Below are 18,404 nucleotides of genomic sequence, written 5' to 3'. Positions count from 1 at the left end.
TATTTTATTGGGGAAGACTGGGAGGTAAGTCTGTATTTTAGAGTCTTTGAGGAGAGTCATAAAGAAAGGCCTGATGGACATACAGGTATAGCGTTGACTATAGCGTTAAGTAAAGACCCCTTGTGCACATGTTTGCCTGGGGAAGTTTGGGCAACTGTTTAAAAGTTTGAGAAGTGTCTAGTTTAGGTGGGGTCAGGGGTTGTTGTTCGACATGTGTGTATCAAGGTTTGGCGAGAGTGGGATTTTAATGGGTTTATAACTCGGTTGTGTGTCTTGTGTTGCAGCTGGTGACAGTGGAGGATGGTAGTGGGAGACTCCTTCTGGACATCGACAAAGATCCAGAGGGACTGTGTGAGATCGCAGCCCAGAGTCGCATCTTAGACACATCGCTTGTCAGAGAGGTGAGTGTGAGCACACATTCACAGACAAAACACATGTCAGAACTTCACAAAACACGCTCCGTCTCATCTAATCACACACACATTCACAATGGAAGATCATTCACAGATCTCATCCATTCTTAGATAAGAAAGAGACATAATTACTTAATTAATCCAAAATGGGAAATTAATGACAGCTTCTCATGACGTGTCGCTGGCCAGTGCCACACATATAGAAGAAATTGCACACGTTACTCTTCTTGCCTCTAGTTCCACAAATGCTTTGACTTGGTCCGGGGTTAAAGTTCAATCCAGAGTCTAAAACTTAACCTGACTTTCCTACTTCTGCCTCATGCTCCCTCGAGCAGTACTGGCCTTCAGTCAAACACAGTGCCATTCATTTACTGAACCTTCGTGCTGAGTAGAGTACCGACAATATTCTAAACCCCTACTGTGGCCATGTCTCACGAAGGGGGTTAGGTATGAAGGGGGTCAGGTATGAAGGGGGTCAGGTATGAGGTAGAACACTGGTAGTGACCTCCTGTGGAGAGATTTAAAGTTCCAATGCAGCCGTTTTTATCTCAATATCATATAATTTCTGGGTAACAATTCAAATCAAATTTTATTGGTCACATACACATATTTAGCAGATGTTTTTGTGGGTGTAGCGAAATGCTTGTAAACAATTAAGTACAATTACAGTGAGGGAAAAAAGTATTTGATCCCCTGCTGATTTTGTAAGTTTGCCCACTGACAAAGAAATGATCAGTCTATCATTTTAATGGTAGGTTTATTTGAACAGTGAGAGACAGAATAACAAAAAAAAATCCAGAAAAACGCATGTCAAAAATGTTATAAATTGATTTGCATTTTAATGAGGGAAATAAGTATTTGACCCCCACTCAATCAGAAAGATTTCTGGCTCCCAGGTGTCTTTTATACAGGTAACGAGCTGAGATTAGTAGCTGTTACGTTCTCCCCTCGGGTTTAGTTCGTCTGAGGAGAAGACGTAAGTGCCTGCGCACACAAGGTAAAGTAGATGGATGGGGAAGAAATGTGGGGTGTAATGAGCTAAAATAACCAGACAACAACCAGATCTCAAGGTTAGCCCTCGGGGGACATTTAGTAAGATACTTAAAATATACAACACCCATAAAGAAACAGTAATGAAACAAAAATCAATCAAACAAACCAGGGAAGGTAAGAGAAGGGAATATTTGGGAACGGGGTCCAATTAATGAAAATAAACAAAAGGTCCCTCTTCTACACACCTAATCCTTCCTATCACACTCTAAATCCTAACCCACTTTCCTACCTGTTTACCAAAAAATACAAGGGTGACACCCGCCCGGCTAACCTAGTGTGTAAAACAATGGGTTATCTACGTGGGAATGTACACCCATGGGCAGATCTACCTTTCCCTTCTCCAGGACCTAGGTAGAGTGGAATACATCAGGAGGACCGGCTGGAACACAAACAAAGATAAATTAACACAACCAAACAGCCAAACAACAAGTGTCCGCTACCCCCCTCTTCGAGCTCACACGGTAAACAGGTATACTCTCGTCAATCAGCTACAGCTGCCAGGACTCCGGACCGAAGTAAAAACACGTCACACGTAACAGTAGCACACTCTTAAAGGGAGTGCTCCTAATCTCGGCTTGTTACCTGTATAAAAGACACCTGTCCACAGAAGCAATCAATCAATCAGTTTCCAAACTCTCCACCATGGCCAAGACCAAAGAGCTCTCCTTAGGATGTCAGGGACAAGATTGTAGACCTACACAAGGCTGGAATGGGCTACAAGACCATTGCCAAGCAGCTTGGTGAGAAGGTGACAACAGTTGGTGCGAATATTCGCAAATGGAAGAAACACAAAAGACCTGTCAATCTCCCTCGGCCTGGGGCTCCATGCAAGATCTCACCTCATGGAGTTGCAATGATCATGAGAACGGTGAGGAATCAGCCCAGAACTACACAGGAGGATCTTGTCAATGATCTCAAGGCAGCTGGGACCATTGTCACCAAGAAAACAATTGGTAACACACTACGCCGTGAAGGACTGAAATCCTGCAGCGCCCGCAAGGTCCCCCTGCTCAAGAAAGCACATATACATGCCCGTCTGAAGTTTGCCAACTGGGTGAAAGTGTTGTGGTCAGATGAGACCAAAATGGAGCTCTTTGGCATCAACTCAAATTGCCGTGTTTGGAGGAGGAGGAATGCTGCCTATGACCCCAAGAACACCATCCCCACCGTCAAACATGGAGGTGGAAACATTATGCTTTGGGGGTGTTTTTCTGCTAAGGGGACAGGACAACTTCACTGCATCAAAGGGACGATGGACGGGGCCATGTACCGTCAAATCTTGGGTGAGAACCTCCTTCCCTCAGCCAGGGCACTGAAAATGGGTTGTGGATGGGTATTCAAGCATGACAATGACCCAAAACACACGGCCAAGGCAACAAACGAGTAGTTCAAGAAGAAGCACATTAAGGTCCTGGATTGGCCTAGCCAGTCTCCAGACCTTAATCCCATAGAAAATCTGTGGAGGGAGCTGAAGGTTTGAGTTGCCAAACGTCAGCCTCAAAACCTTAATGACTTGGGGAAGATCTGCAAAGAGGAGTGGGACAAAATCCCTCCTGAGATGTGTGCAAACCTGGTGGCCAACTTCAAAAAACGTCTGACCTCTGTGATTGCCAACAAGGGTTTTGCCACCAAGTACTAAGACATGTTTTGCAGAGGGGTCAAATACTTATTTCCCTCATTAAAATGCAAATCAATTTATAACATTTTTTACATGTGTTTTTCTGGATGTTTTTGTTGTTATTCTGTCTCTCACTGTTCAAATAAACCTACCATTAAAATTATAGACTGATCATGTCTTTGTCAGTGGGCAAACGTACAAAATCAGCAGGGGATCAAATACTTTTTTCCCTCACTGTATCTCCCTTTCTTTCCCCTTTTCACGTTAACACTTTATTTTCCGCTCATCTTAAACATAATAGGTGTCTATTCTCCCCTCTCCCGCCACTCTTTCTCCTTCTCCATCTTTCCGTCTTTCTCCAGCTCTCAGCGGAGCTGCCACCCAGGACAGTGGGCCACACGTGGCAGCTGGCTTACAGCACGTCTCGTCACGGCTCCAGCCTCAAGTCCCTCTACCGGAGGCTGAACGGCAGCGACTCGCCTGTACTCATGGTCATTAAGGACTCGCTCAATCAGGTGACCTTTCTATGTACTCAGATTTGTTATTTTCAAGTTACAAACAACCCCCTAATGTTCCACGCACCACCCTCAATATTTTGAATATCTGTCTGACTTAGGTGTAAGAGATTACACAGAAGCGTGTGCCATAGACTACCTGCTTTTCATTTCATTTGCACTATTTACTTGGACACCCACAGGTCAAGAATACTGTGGGGTTAGTTTGAATAACATACCGATTTGCATACAGAGTTTGTTGTGGTCACCTAATGAAGTCCCCCATTGTATGACGTCTGTCTCGTTTGGTTACCAGAGGGTTGAGTTTTGGTTAATGGTAGGTTTGTTTCTTTGTGCCCCAGGTGTTTGGGAGCTACCTCTCTCACCCACTGAGGCCGAGCGAGACCTTCTATGGCACAGGAGAGACATTCCTCTACATGCTGCTTCCTCGCTTCAAGGTCAGCCAAGACACACACACACTATGACTCACACACACACGCTATGACACACACACACACTATGACTCACACACACACACTATGACTCACACTGACTCACACACTATGACTCACACACACACACACTATGACTCACACACACACACACACACTGACTCACACACTATGACTCACACACACACACTATGACTCACACACACACACTATGACTCACACACACACACACTATGACTCACACACATACACACACACTATGACTCACACACACACACACTATGACTCACACACACACACACTGACTCACACACACACACACTATGACTCACACACACGCACTATGACTCACACACACGCACTATGACTCACACACACGCACTATGACTCACACACACGCACTATGACTCACACACACGCACTATGACTCACACACACGCACTATGACTCACACACGCACTATGACACACACACACACACTGACACACACGCACTATGATACTGTCGTAGAAATATTTGACTCAAAAGTAGCCAACTCTAAAATATCTCTCAAGAAACTGGAGCTTGTGATTCCAAAATGTAGACTTTATTATTGCGTAACAAAGCCGAGCTGCTCCATGGAACACCTGCCTCTCCTTGGCTCAAAGATCTCCTTTTATACAAATACAAATGCATAGTCATGCTTACATAGAATATACAGTTACCCCCTTAAGGCAAATTATTAACTTCTTTCAGTGCCACATGTTGTTTCACTCACGAGGGCTACTTGCGCTTCTCTAAATGGGGCCTATGTATCTTATTAGTAGCGTGACTCAAAAAATTATGTACATACGTACGTTAAAGAACAATCACACTCTGTATTGACTATATTCACTATCCAGACATGCATCTGGAGTACAAAGTATCAATCATGTTCATTCTGTTTTACCCTTAAACTTTCATAACACATTATAAAACATATCAATTAATACTTAAACATGGTTTAAACATGTCATGGCCATAACCCATTCTCAACCACATACATTTAAGCCAATCCCAAAAAGCATCCTCCCAGGATCCTTGAGATTATGTGCATGTGGCTATGTGTCAGGTCATAAGCACAAACAAATGATAACACTAGTTCCATTGTTACTCCAATCTCCACACAGCCACCACGAGGAGTTGTATCTCCATCACATGTCATTGACATACCCAGACCAGCTGCAGGGAGTTATCAAAAGCACAGCGTTTGCACTAAAGAAATGTCTCTGCTCTGTTTTAACCCTTTAATTGGTTCTTAATCCATAAGCATTTAAGGCATATAGGTGTTTCATTCTACAACATATGTACTAGAAAATCATCCATATATTCCCCCCTTTTGGGACCTTCTAAGTCCCAACCAATAAAACAAAAGTTAACATAAAATGAGTGTAAGCATGTGCATATACTTATTCTTAGCCTTGCCATCTGTGGTTAAATTTTTATAAGAATATATATTCAGACCAATGTATCTTCCTCATTGTCTGACCCATCCTGATGAGGACAAGGAGCCCAGTCAGGTATTGGGTACAAATCCAAAAGGTTTTCCTCTAAATTAACCTCCAAGTTTTTCTGTTGAGCTTTGTAACCATTGCTCCCCTTTTTGTTTTGTTGTAGCATTTCCAATATACGTGGTAGTATCCTAACACATCAAAATATATAAGAAATAAATGCAACTTTGTTTTAACCATAATATCTAGGACATGTTAAGAATAGTGTCAACAAATCTAGCTCACATAACATTTTTACCCATATCACAAGTAGTATAACAATCAAAAGAATCAATATCAATATCTAATCCATGAATTGCAATTTCAACATCCTTAGTTATTAACATATTAATAACTTATTCAGATCAATCAGTCCACTTATAATTCGTAATCATAATCAAATGAATTACCCAAAACAACTTTAGAATGACAATTCTTAGTTAGTCACCTTGGTTCCATCATTCAAAGTTAAAACTCTCACCTTGGCACATATTGACACTGGCAGAATGTATATTTATATTATCATAATTCTAGCATTAACTTCCTCATAACGAGAATTACAACAGATCAGTATCTTAATGCATTCCTAGTCTAAATTACTATAAATGTAGCAGTGTATAATTAGATTTTAGTCATTTAGCAGACGCTCTTATCCAGAGCGACTTACAGGAGCAATTAGGGTTAAGTGCCTTGCTCAAGGGCACATCGACAGATTTTTCACCTAGTCGGCTCGGGATTAGAACCAGCGACCTTTCGGTTACTGGCACAACGCTCTTAACCATTAAGCCACCTGCCGCCCTATCTCCTTAATCAACATACTACCTTAACTAACACTCCCTTCCTCTACCGGCACTCAATCTTCTGGCGTCTTCATTATGTTCTTCAGATAGCTTCATAGTTCATCTTGGATTGCCCATGGTAATGTCCCAATTCCAATGTCACACCTGAACCACCTCACCTCTACCCCCATTCTGTTTTGTCCATTTGCCAACCAGTTTACCAGCACCATCAGAGATGTTATATTTGAATAGATCTCTATTCATGCCCACTCCAAATGGACTCCTGTCACACTCTTGAGAGAAAAGGCATAAGAGAAAAGAAAAGGCAGTTAATTGCTTCGATTGGATGCTGGTTCTGATTCAGGTCTCCTGTTAGAGGTGATGCTGAACAGGAACATCTTCAACGCCTTTGTTGCTCCTCTTCAGCCGGGTAGAGTTTTATTTTTATTTTTTATTGAGGTTCATACCGTTCTGGACCGAATTATCTCTGCTATGCATCAAGACACCATCCGTTGCAACCTCGAGAAAGGACAAATCATAACAATTTAGTTGAGTTCATTTCCAATCCAAAACATCCCTATAAGCAAGTTATGATGTTTCACCAATCATTCTTAATACCAATTTCTAATACTTGATCCTGCTGCCTGATACATTTTTCCTTAAGGGGTCCCTGTATTCCAAAGGCTATCTGTATAAATGCCACATATTTCACATTCTCCCTTGTATTCTTCCAAATTCTATAACCCAATTGTTTTATTGTACCACTCCTATATATTTGCTCATAGTCTATTTGACATTACTCTGGCGCTTTCCTTTTCCTTGTTCCTATTATAATCACTAATTGCTTACCCTTCTCTCCCCATCCTGGTTGATTATAAAATTGTTTATATTTAGGATTTCCTAAATATTACAAACATTCTGCTGGCCAATATGGTCTTTCCGAGTTCCTTATATGACAAAAGTTGTGGTTGAATCATAGCACAGTCCTAGTAACTGTGGAAATGTTGAACTACTGTTCATTATTTAAAACGGAGATGTGGTGCATATTAGACTATTTTCTTTATTTAATTTTAATGTAATATATTGTACTCATCTATACCAATCATTGTTTAACGGCTCCTTCAATTCCCTTTCTTCTGTATCTGGTATGGCTCTAACATGTACAGGGTTTAGTGCACTTTCCCAAGGAATAACTACTCCAACAACACTTCCCCCTGGAAATCTAACACTAAATACTACATCAAATTGTTTATCTAAATCTTGGGCTGTTCTCCTCATGTCTATGATTCACCTGTCTCTTTCTTTCATTATCTTAAGGTCACACTACCCCATGTGACTTCCCCATACTCTTTGTGCTGGTTCCTCCCACACCAATAATATTTTAACCCTTGTATTTTAATAGTGATCCCTTCCTGCATTTTAGTTATGGTTCCTGCCTGTGCAAGAATATACATTTTAATCCTGTCTCTATCCCTTCTATGTCTTGTTCTTCTGCTCTTTACTATTATCAGTACCCCATTCCCCTTATTCTCAGGGAACTAGTCAAGTGCAGAAAAATCAATGATGGGGATATCTGGTGTGTCTTGAATGTCTGGAATATCTCGAAGATCTAGAAGGTCTCGAAGATCTGCCCCTCCACCGAGGGAATCAGCAAGAACACGTAGCTCATCAGTAATTGCCATCCTGACCCATCTGATTCTCGCCAGCATCCTCAGCTCTCTCATCTCTCAGTCATCGGTTCCCTCACTCTGGTACAATGGTTTAGATGATACCAGGTCACGCTCCCCTCTATCCGTACCGCCATTGGTGTAACCTGGACGCCGATGTCTGGTCACTTTAGCTGGTAATCTTCTTCCGTCACTAGGGTCTCCGGATCAGCCAGAGTCCCTCTCAATCTATCGACATCGGTCTGCGAAGAGTGTCCTTCTACCAGCCTACCCATAGGGAAGCTCGGAGTCACTGCTGCAAAGACACACAAACACAGACAAACACAAAATACAACAATGCTACCCAATGACAGGCCGTCTTCCTCTCCTGGGGTTGGAACACTCCTATAGTGGGAAACATGGATCTAAGTATCGGTCTCTCCCACTTTTACCATCATTGAGGTAGCCAACAACACCTGGTATGGGCCCCTCCACATAGGGTCTTTCCAGGTCTTTCTTCTGTAGTCTTTTGCCATCACATAGTCTCCAGGGTGCAGAAAATACTCAGATTCTCCTACTCAGTTGGGCAGAGTTATCTTCACCCATGAAAAGAAAATCTTAAGAACATTGTTAGGTTAGGTGAGACACAGTATGCTACTTATGCCCTCTCATCCGTCAAGAGAAGCCTTGAGATTATGAAGCGCACCTCTTCCAGCTTGTTGTAGTCCACTCATTTCATAGACATACCACCTCTACACCCTGCCTCCTATCACAAAAACAAAAAAAAGATTTAACCTAACCCATAACACATTATTACTACTGCTCATATCCTTAATACACCTTGCATATTTCCCCACAAAACCATTATAAAACATTAAAACCTCTGTAAGCCCAACTTCCCCCCTAGGACACATGCATCACATCGTGATTCATGTGTTCAAAAAACAAAACAACAACAATATTGCCTATCAAACCAAAAATAATAACTAAACTTAAAATGACAACCTTTGAGCATATCTTTACTTAACTGTATCCCATAACACTATTCAAGGAATACCTCTCCTTCAGGACTAACTCTCTCACTTCATCCTTGTCCTGTTTGGACTAATATATAGGATTTTTTCCAATTTATAAACTTCTTCACAATTATCCTTATTATATCTAACCCCCAATTCAGCATTCCTCTAGGATTTACAGTGCGGGTGATCAGGTCACACTATAAAGCCAGGACAGATTGCAGAGGTCATTGAAATCATTCAATGAATTGTTCCATCCAATAGTATACTACTCATTAACAACCATCAAAACATTTCATAAATGTTGTATCCCAAGCATACTGTAAGTCCTTAGTACAGCTCTTTTCAAAATAAATCACACGTATTTACTTATCCCTCAGTAAATAAAAACCCAAATTACATGTGTTTGCCCCTTTAAGATATTTCACTTCTATCCCGTGAAAAAAACTAAAATACAAATAAAAATCCTATACAGCTAACATTTCATACTAAGTGGGTTGTTTGTGGTTATTTAAACACCATATAGTAAAACAATAAACAAACAAAAATGACCAGGCCCTATTTATAGTCTCTGAAAGTATTTCAAAGAAAAGAGAAAATCACTACCCCCTTTTTCTTGGAAGAAAAAGTACACATTTAGTTAGTTTACATTTTGATACCTCCTAACCAGTCCAAACATTCGAAATTCTCATTCTCTATTCCCACATCTACTCCTACTCAGAAAACCCTCAAGAACATCACTTGTGACTGCTCCCTTCCCCGATGAATTCCACAATCCAGAGCACATAAAACAACATAAAGTCCCATAAGATTTCAACCCCCGAGGCTTTTCCGTAACCTCAAATACAGTCAATTTCTCAGTGTAAGGAATCAGTGAAATTTGATCCCAAGTATCTATTAAAATGTTGTTTGAGACGTGGGTCTCCTACATTTCCTTCATCATTCATTCTGTAGGGGATTTCCATCAATCCCAGAAAAGACTCCCAACCAAGACACATCAGACATTTATCATGTTTCATTAAGTGGAATATACACCTATAACATAACAAACCCATAACCACTTTCCAGTAATCTAATAATTTCAACCTGTTGCTTTGTTTTTAGTAAAAATATAAATTGTTGTGTAACCAATCCAGAACCCACAAGAAGTTAGTGCTGTCTCCTGTCCCCTAGTCCAAAATAAATGCTTCTCTAGCTATCCTGATTTGGTCCTTCCCACAAGTTCTAAGACTGCTGCCATTCAGCCAAGCTGGGCCCATTCCCTTGCCAATTACCATGTTGTGGTTGCCTAGGCCATCACGGCTTGGTAGGGCAATCCCTTCTTGTATGTCCTGATTGACTGCACCCCCAGCAGACCCCTGGTCTTCTTGGACAGTGGCAAAACCAGAATGGTGGACCAAGGGATTGTTGTGTGTACACATTCACTACTGGTAAGGTAGGAGCTCTTTGGCCTTGCTGCTGAGGCAGTGGTTGTTGACCTTCCTGGACGACAGGTGTAGCTTGTGTTTTGTCCTTTCTTACCATCTCTTCCAGCTGCAACTGTCCCAGTTTTCTCAGAATCTCTCTCCATTGCTTCGCCAATTTCCGTTCATCCCTCCTGTATTTCTCCATTGCGTGGATAATATGGTCGCAGAATTCTTTGCGGGATTCTGCCGTTAGTCCCACCACATCTTCTAATTGGCTTCTGACAGGGGTTGGCATTGCTTCCATCAATGATGTCCTGAACAGTATTGTCATCAGTGGATCCCCCTCTGGATCTCTTTCTGTTTCTTGTTCAGAGTTAGCATACTGTTCAAGTTCTTCATCCTCCTCATTACTTGTCTTCTCCACATCCTTTTTCCCATCATACTCTTGTTCATCCATCACAGTCTATATCTAACTGTGATTGTTCTCCTCTTCCTGGTGTGAAAACCTGCTGCTTCCTTTTTTCTGCTTCTGTCTCTACATTCCCTGTTATTGAGACTAGACCTGTGACCTGAGAATACTGCCCCCCTTCTGTGTGTGGTGGTGGTGTAATTAAGCCAGCCTTTTTTGGTTCACTCTCCCTCTATTGTTATCCTTCTAGCTTTGTATCATTACTGGATTAATGACATATGTAATAACTGTTTCGCATTAGATTGTGCCTTTTTCTGATGTTGTAATTGTAGCCTATTGCATTAATTTAGTTTAAAATACAAACTTGTTGTTGAACAAATCTAGAACCTACATTAAGTCGGTACTATCCCATCAGCATAATAGTTAAAACTACCTACACTCCACTGGTCCACGTAGCAAAAACAAATTATTATTTTAGAATTCATTAACTATTTGCATACATCACTGGTATCACGCAAACTATAGAATAAAGTAATAACAATTAGAGTTTGTCAAATAAATGTTTTCCATCCAACTATTCAGACTTGCTTCAAATATCTCTTTCAGCTCGATACAGTCAAGCAAGTACGACTCTCTTTTACCCGAGAACTAAAACATGGCATTAGTCAAGTCTATTCACAACCCAACAATAACTAATAGTATATTTGTATTCATATTATTAAAATACGTTACTTTCATTCCAGTCTACCTAAACAATTCAAATTATGGCCATAACTCTATCGCAATTGCCAGTCCGCTATTAAAATGTATGTAACTGTCCTTTCTGATTAGACTATAGTCCCTCCTCCTTCTTTCCCGTTGAATAAGTGAGTCCTTCAGTCTGAAAAGACGCAGGCTGCTAAATCGTCCAGTCTTATCCTGACTGTTCCGTCAATCTAAACAACCCACAACCATAGTTGAACTATACTTAGAAAACCTAGACTCTGATCAGCGATGTAGAATCTATGCTTTATTGAAATGACAAGTAAATCCTCCTTTATTCCAATGATAATGGTCAGTAGTTTTAGTATCTGGCACATACCACACTTTATCAGAAAATAGCTTTACAGGACTAAGATTTCACAAGCTAGAAGCTTTAGCATTCAACAAGTCAAATCTACATTCATTCATTTGGAAACAGATCTAATGAATTCAATCAAATGGATTATGTTCTTTCCCCCTATTATACAAAAATTCCTTTACTATCTCACCTCTGCTTCAAAATGATAGATAGTTATCATAATGCCTACTCTTTTTTCTATCAAATGATCTATGTACTTTCTCCCACCCCTCACGTACGTCTATGTTTTTGGGTGTGCAAGTCAGCACCTATTATTTTATCCAATCCCTCGTAACAAATTACACTCACATAAAATTCATTCTATTCTAATATATTCACATCTACCAAACCATTCATGTTTCTAATGATTCTTTATTGCCACAAATCAGTTAATCACAATCTAGTCTCAGCGGAACAAACAACAAATTACCCAAATCCTTCCCCTCAGTCATAGAATCCTCCCAGAATTGTATAGGCTGGTCACTATTCACTGATCTTACACAATTCTATGACAGTCATTGTTGTAGGAAACTCCAATATATCATTTACATGAAAAGCTTATTATTCAAACGTATATATAATTATCATTCACACCTCTATATCTCATCATTCAAACTTCAGAGTGCGACTCATTTACACCATTATACCACTCTCATTCCACATTCATACAATGTTGTTCTCAAACGCGCTTAATTACTATTTGTATAACCTACAGGAATATTTTATTCTATCAAAGGGCCCACATTAGGAATGTTAACCCTATTCCAGTTATTATTTAACTGTAGTCAATTTATCACAATCCTACATCACCTCTAAAGTTTCCAAATATGTCAGAAACACACCCTGAAAGATTGACCAAAATACAATGTATAGACGTCATATGATCACACCGGTACACGTGACCTGTTCCTCCAACAGGATTCCTCATACCCCTCCTAGTAATGTGAATTTTCCACTCAGTTGGTAAATGTATATCCACATAACATTAATTATTCTCTTTCCTAATGCGAGATTGGGCATGCCCTTTCTCCACCAGGCAGAAGCTTCAAACGACCTCAAATATGGTTCCTTTCCTTACAGAAAAGGCTATTTACTTGCAGGATTTCTTATTATTCTCACTCACACAGATGAGCAGCCACTTGTGCCCAAATGAATCAGACAGTTGAATGACTCACAGTAGCCCAAGCAAACCACTCATCCACATGAGATGATCAGACCTACTCTATCTAACACTTTCTCTATATTTTGAAGCCTTAGTGGCTGTTTAACCCGTTCACCTACTCAGGATGACCGGTGTTAACTCCAATTTATGTCACCTACTCCGGATGACCTATCCTTTTACCTGATCGACCCTTTCTGATTCACTTTCCCGACACAAGAAATACGTTTTTATACAGGATTTATATCTACCTATATAGCCCTCTAGGTGATTCACTTCCTCGACACACGCTTACTGGACCTCTATCTTACGCTTTCCTAAGCGACCTGTAAATTCAGCCCTTTTTTCTGATTTTTCGACACAGAAAAAAACGGTATTGCACAGGATTTCTGCCTACCTAAGCAGCCCTCTAAACAATACACTTCCTCGACACGTTTAGAGCGGTATCTGTAGGGCTTTTTACCAATTTATTCTCTGATCGTTCAAACAGATGGACAGCCGCCCATGCCAAAGCAACCCAGACAAAGCAATCAGCAGGATGAATCAAATGAATTGAACAGACGGTTCAGACGAACAACAGAGTGACATCGACATGTATTCTTAAATCCAAAAGCTCCCAGTCTCTAATTTTCTGGTTCTTAAATTTGGAGAGACCTACTTGGTATTCTGCAGCTGAGGCCGGGCCCTGGATCGAACCACACAAACTTTATACTATATAAGTAAGAACTTGGCTTACCTTTTTTTTTTTAAAGCGGCCACTTTGTTTGTATGGTCCGTCCAAGCCGTTTCACAGCCGCAGATGTCCACCGTCTCTGGTCCCTGTTTCCAACTCCTGGCAACGCTCGCCATTTATGGCGTAGAAATATTTGACTCAAAAGTAGCCAACTCTAAAATATCTCTCAAGAAACTGGAGCTTGTGATTCCAAAATGTAGACTTTATTATTGCGTAACAAAGCCGAGCTGCTCCATGGAACACCTGCCTCTCCTTGGCTCAAAGATCTCCTTTTATACAAATACAAATGCATAGTCATGCTTACATAGAATATACAGTTACCCCCTTAAGGCAAATGATTAACTTCTTTCAGTGCCACGTTGTTTTACTCACGAGGGCTACTTGCGCTTCTCTAAATGGGGCCTCTGTATCTTATTAGTGGCGTGACTCAAACAATTATGTACATACGTACGTTAAAGAACAATCACACTCTGTATTGACTATATTCACTATCCAGACATGCATCTGGAGTACAAAGTATCAATCATGTTCATTCTGTTTTACCCCTAAACTTTCATAACACATTATAAAACATATCAATTAATACTTAAACATGGTTTAAACATGTCATGGCCATAACCCATTCTCAACCACATACATTTAAGCCATTGTTACTCCAATCTCCACACAGCCACCACGAGGAGTTGTATCTCCATCACATGTCATTGACATACCTGACCAGCTGCAGGGAGTTATCAAAAGCACAGCGTTTGCACTAAAGAAATGTCTCTGCTTTGTTTTAACCCATAAGCATTTAAGGCATATACAGTGGGGAGAACAAGTATTTGATACACTGCCGATTTTGCAGGTTTTCCTACTTACAAAGCATGTAGAGGTCTGTAATTTTTATCATAGGTACACTTCAACTGTGAGAGACGGAATCTAAAACAAAAATCCAGAAAATCACATTGTATGATTTTTAAGTAATTAATTTGCATTTTATTGCATGACATACAGTGGGGAAAAAAGTATTTAGTCAGCCACCAATTGTGCAAGTTCTCCCACTTAAAAAGATGAGAGGCCTGTAATTTTCATCATAGGTACACGTCAACTATGACAGACAAATTGAGAAGAAAACAAATCCAGAAAATCACATTAAGATTTTTAATGAATTTATTTGCAAATTATGGTGGAAAATAAGTATTTGGTCAATAACAAAAGTTTCTCAATACTTTGTTATATACCCTTTGTTGGCAATGACACAGGTCAAACGTTTTCTGTAAGTCTTCACAAGGTTTTCACACACTGTTGCTGGAATTTTGGCCCATTCCTCCATGCAGATCTCCTCTAGAGCAGTGATGTTTTGGGGCTGTCGCTGGGCAACAAAGACTTTCAACTCCCTCCAAAGATTTTCTATGGGGTTAAGATCTGGAGACTGGCTAGGCCACTCCAGGACCTTGAAATGCTTCTTACGAAGCCACTCCTTCGTTGCCCGGGCGGTGTGTTTGGGATCATTGTCATGCTGAAAGACCCAGCCACGTTTCATCTTCAATGCCCTTGCTGATGGAAGGAGGTTTTCACTCAAAATCTCACGATACATGGCCCCATTCATTCTTTCCTTTTCACGGATCAGTCGTCCTGGTCCCTTTGCAGAAAAACAGCCCCAAAGCATGATGTTTCCACCCCCATGCTTCACAGTAGGTATGGTGTTCTTTGGATGCAACTCAGCATTCTTTGTCCTCCAAACACGACGAGTTGAGTTTTTACCAAAAAAAGCATCCCCAAAGAATGATGTTTCCACCTCCATGCTTCACGGTTGGGATGGTGTTCTTGGGGTTGTACTCATCCTTCTTCTTCCTCCAAACACCATTTTGTCTATTTTGGTTTCATCTGACCATATGACATTCTCCCAATCCTCTTCTGGATCATCCAAATGCACTCTAGCAAACTTCAGACGGGCCTGGACATGTACTGGCTTAAGCAGGGAGACACGTCTGGCACTGCAGGATTTGAGTCCCTGGCGGTGTAGTGTGTTACTGATGGTAGGCTTTGTTACTTTGGTCCCAGCTCTCTGCAGGTCATTCACTAGGTCCCCCCGTGTGGTTCTGGGATTTTTGCTCACCGTTCTTGTGATCATTTTGCCCCCACGGGGTGAGATCTTGCGTGGAGCCCCAGATCGAGGGAGATTATCAGTGGTCTTGTATGTCTTCCATTTCCTAATAATTGCTCCCACAGTTGATTTCTTCAAACCAAGCTGCTTACCTATTGCAGATTCAGTCTTCCCAGCCTGGTGCAGGTCTACAATTTTGTTTCTAGTGTCCTTTGACAGCTCTTTGGTCTTGGCCATAGTGGAGTTTGGAGTGTGACTGTTTGAGGTTGTGGACAGGTGTCTTTTTTATACTGATAACAAGTTCAAACAGGTTCGATTAATACAGGTAACGAGTGGAGGACAGAGGAGCCTCTTAAAGAAGAAGTTACAGGTCTGTGAGAGGCAGAAATCTTGCTTGTTTGTAGGTGACCAAATACTTATTTTCCACCATAATTTGCAAATAAATTCATTAAAAATCCTACAATGTGATTTTCTGGAGAAAAAAATTCTCAATTTGTCTGTCATAGTTGACATGTACCTATGATGAAAATTACAGGCCTCTCTCATCTTTTTAAGTGGGAGAACTTGCACAATTGGTGGCTGACTAAATACTTTTTTCCCCCACTGTAAGTATTTGATCACCTACCAACCAGTAAGAATTCCGGCTCTCACAGACCTGTTAGTTTTTCTTTAAGAAGCCCTCCTGTTCTCCACTCATTACCTGTATTAACTGCACCTGTTTGAACTCGTTACCTGTATAAAAGACACCTGTCCACACACTCAATCAAACAGACTCCAACCTCTCCACAATGGCCAAGACCAGAGAGCTGTGTAAGGACATCAGGGATAAAATTGTAGATCTGCACAAGGCTGGGATGGGCTACGGGACAATAGGCAAGCAGCTTGGTGAGAAGGCAACAACTGTTGGCGCAATTATTAGAAAATGGAAGAAGTTCAAGATGACGGTCAATCACCCTCGGTCTGGGGCTCCATGCAAGATCTCACCTCGTGGGGCATGAATGATCATGAGGAAGGTGAGGGATCAGCCCAGAACTACACGGCAGGACCTGGTCAATGACCTGAAGAGAGCTGGGACCACAGTCTCAAAGAAAACCATTAGTAACACACTACGCCGTCATGGATTAAAATCCTGCAGCACACGCAAGGTCCCCCTGCTCAAGCCAGCGCATGTCCAGGCCCGTCTGAAGTTTGCCAATGACCATCTGGATGATCCAGAGGAGGAATGGGAGAAGGTCATGTGGTCTTATGAGACAAAAATAGAGCTTTTTGGTCTAAACTCCACTCGCCGTGTTTGGAGGAAGAAGAAGGATGAGTACAACCCCAAGAACACCATCCCAACCGTGAAGCATGGAGGTGGAAACATCATTCTTTGGGGATGCTTTTCTGCAAAGGGGACAGGACGACTGCACCGTATTGAGCGGAGGATGGATGGGGCCATGTATCGCGAGATCCAACAACCTCCTTCCCTCAGTAAGAGCATTGAAGATGGGTCATGGCTGGGACTTCCAGCATGACAACGACCTGAAACACACAGCCAGGGCAACTAAGGAGTGGCTCCGTAAGAAGCATCTCAAGGTCCTGGAGTGGCCTAGCCAGTCTCCAGACCTGAACCCAATAGAAAATATTTGGAGGGAGCTGAAAGTCCGTATTGCCCAGCGACAGCCCCGAAACCTGAAGGATCTGGAGAAGGTCTGTATGGAGGAGTGGGCCAAAATCCCTGCTGCAGTGTGTGCAAACCTGGTCAAGACCTACAGGAAACGTATGATCTCTGTAATTGCAAACAAAGGTTTCTGTACCAAATATTAAGTTCTGCTTTTCTGATGTATCAAATACTTACAGTGGGGGAAAAAAGTATTTAGTCAGCCACCAATTGTGCAAGTTCTCCCACTTAAAAAGATGAGAGAGGCCTGTAATTTTCATCATAGGTACACGTCAACTATGACAGACAAAATGAGAAAAAAAATCCTGAAAATCACATTGTAGGATTTTTAATGAATTTATTTGCAAATTATGGTGGAAAATAAGTATTTGGTCAATAACAAAAGTTTCTCAATACTTTGTTATATACCCTTTGTTGGCAATGACACAGGTCAAACGTTTTCTGTAAGTCTTCACAAGGTTTTCACACACTGTTGCTGGTATTTTGGCCCATTCCTCCATGCAGATCTCCTCTAGAGCAGTGATGTTTTGGGGCTGTCGCTGGGCAACACGGACTTTCAACTCCCTCCAGAAAATGTCTATGGGGTTGAGATCTGGAGACTGGCTAGGCCACTCCAGGACCTTGAAATGCTTCTTACGAAGCCACTCCTTCGTTGCCCGGGTGGTGTGTTTGGGATCATTGTCATGCTGAAAGACCCAGCCACGTTTCATCTTCAATGCCCTTGCTAATGGAAGGAGGTTTTCACTCAAAATCTCACGATACATGGCCCCATTCATTCTTTCCTTTACACGGATCAGTCGTCCTGGTCCCTTTGCAGAAAAACAGCCCCAAAGCATGATGTTTCCACCCCCATGCTTCACAGTAGGTATG

At 41.4% G+C, this 18,404-nt stretch overlaps 1 protein-coding gene across 1 annotated transcript in view; it reads left to right on the top strand.

Annotated features, from left to right (window-relative positions):
• The window catches only part of LOC311145980 (oxidation resistance protein 1-like), a 40,180-nt gene that overhangs the window by 16,347 nt on the left and 5,429 nt on the right, over positions 1 to 18,404 (top strand). The window contains exons 11-13 of the mRNA XM_084182394.1: positions 285 to 401; positions 3,447 to 3,599; positions 3,941 to 4,036. Of these exons, the coding sequence (XP_084038520.1) occupies positions 285 to 401; positions 3,447 to 3,599; positions 3,941 to 4,036 (366 nt within the window). The remainder of the gene's footprint in view (positions 1 to 284; positions 402 to 3,446; positions 3,600 to 3,940; positions 4,037 to 18,404) is intronic.

This window comes from Coregonus lavaretus (assembly GCF_964263955.1).
Source record: "Coregonus lavaretus genome assembly, chromosome: 18".
Lineage (NCBI taxonomy): Eukaryota > Metazoa > Chordata > Actinopteri > Salmoniformes > Salmonidae > Coregonus > Coregonus lavaretus.
This window is presented reverse-complemented; position numbering and strand designations above follow the sequence as displayed.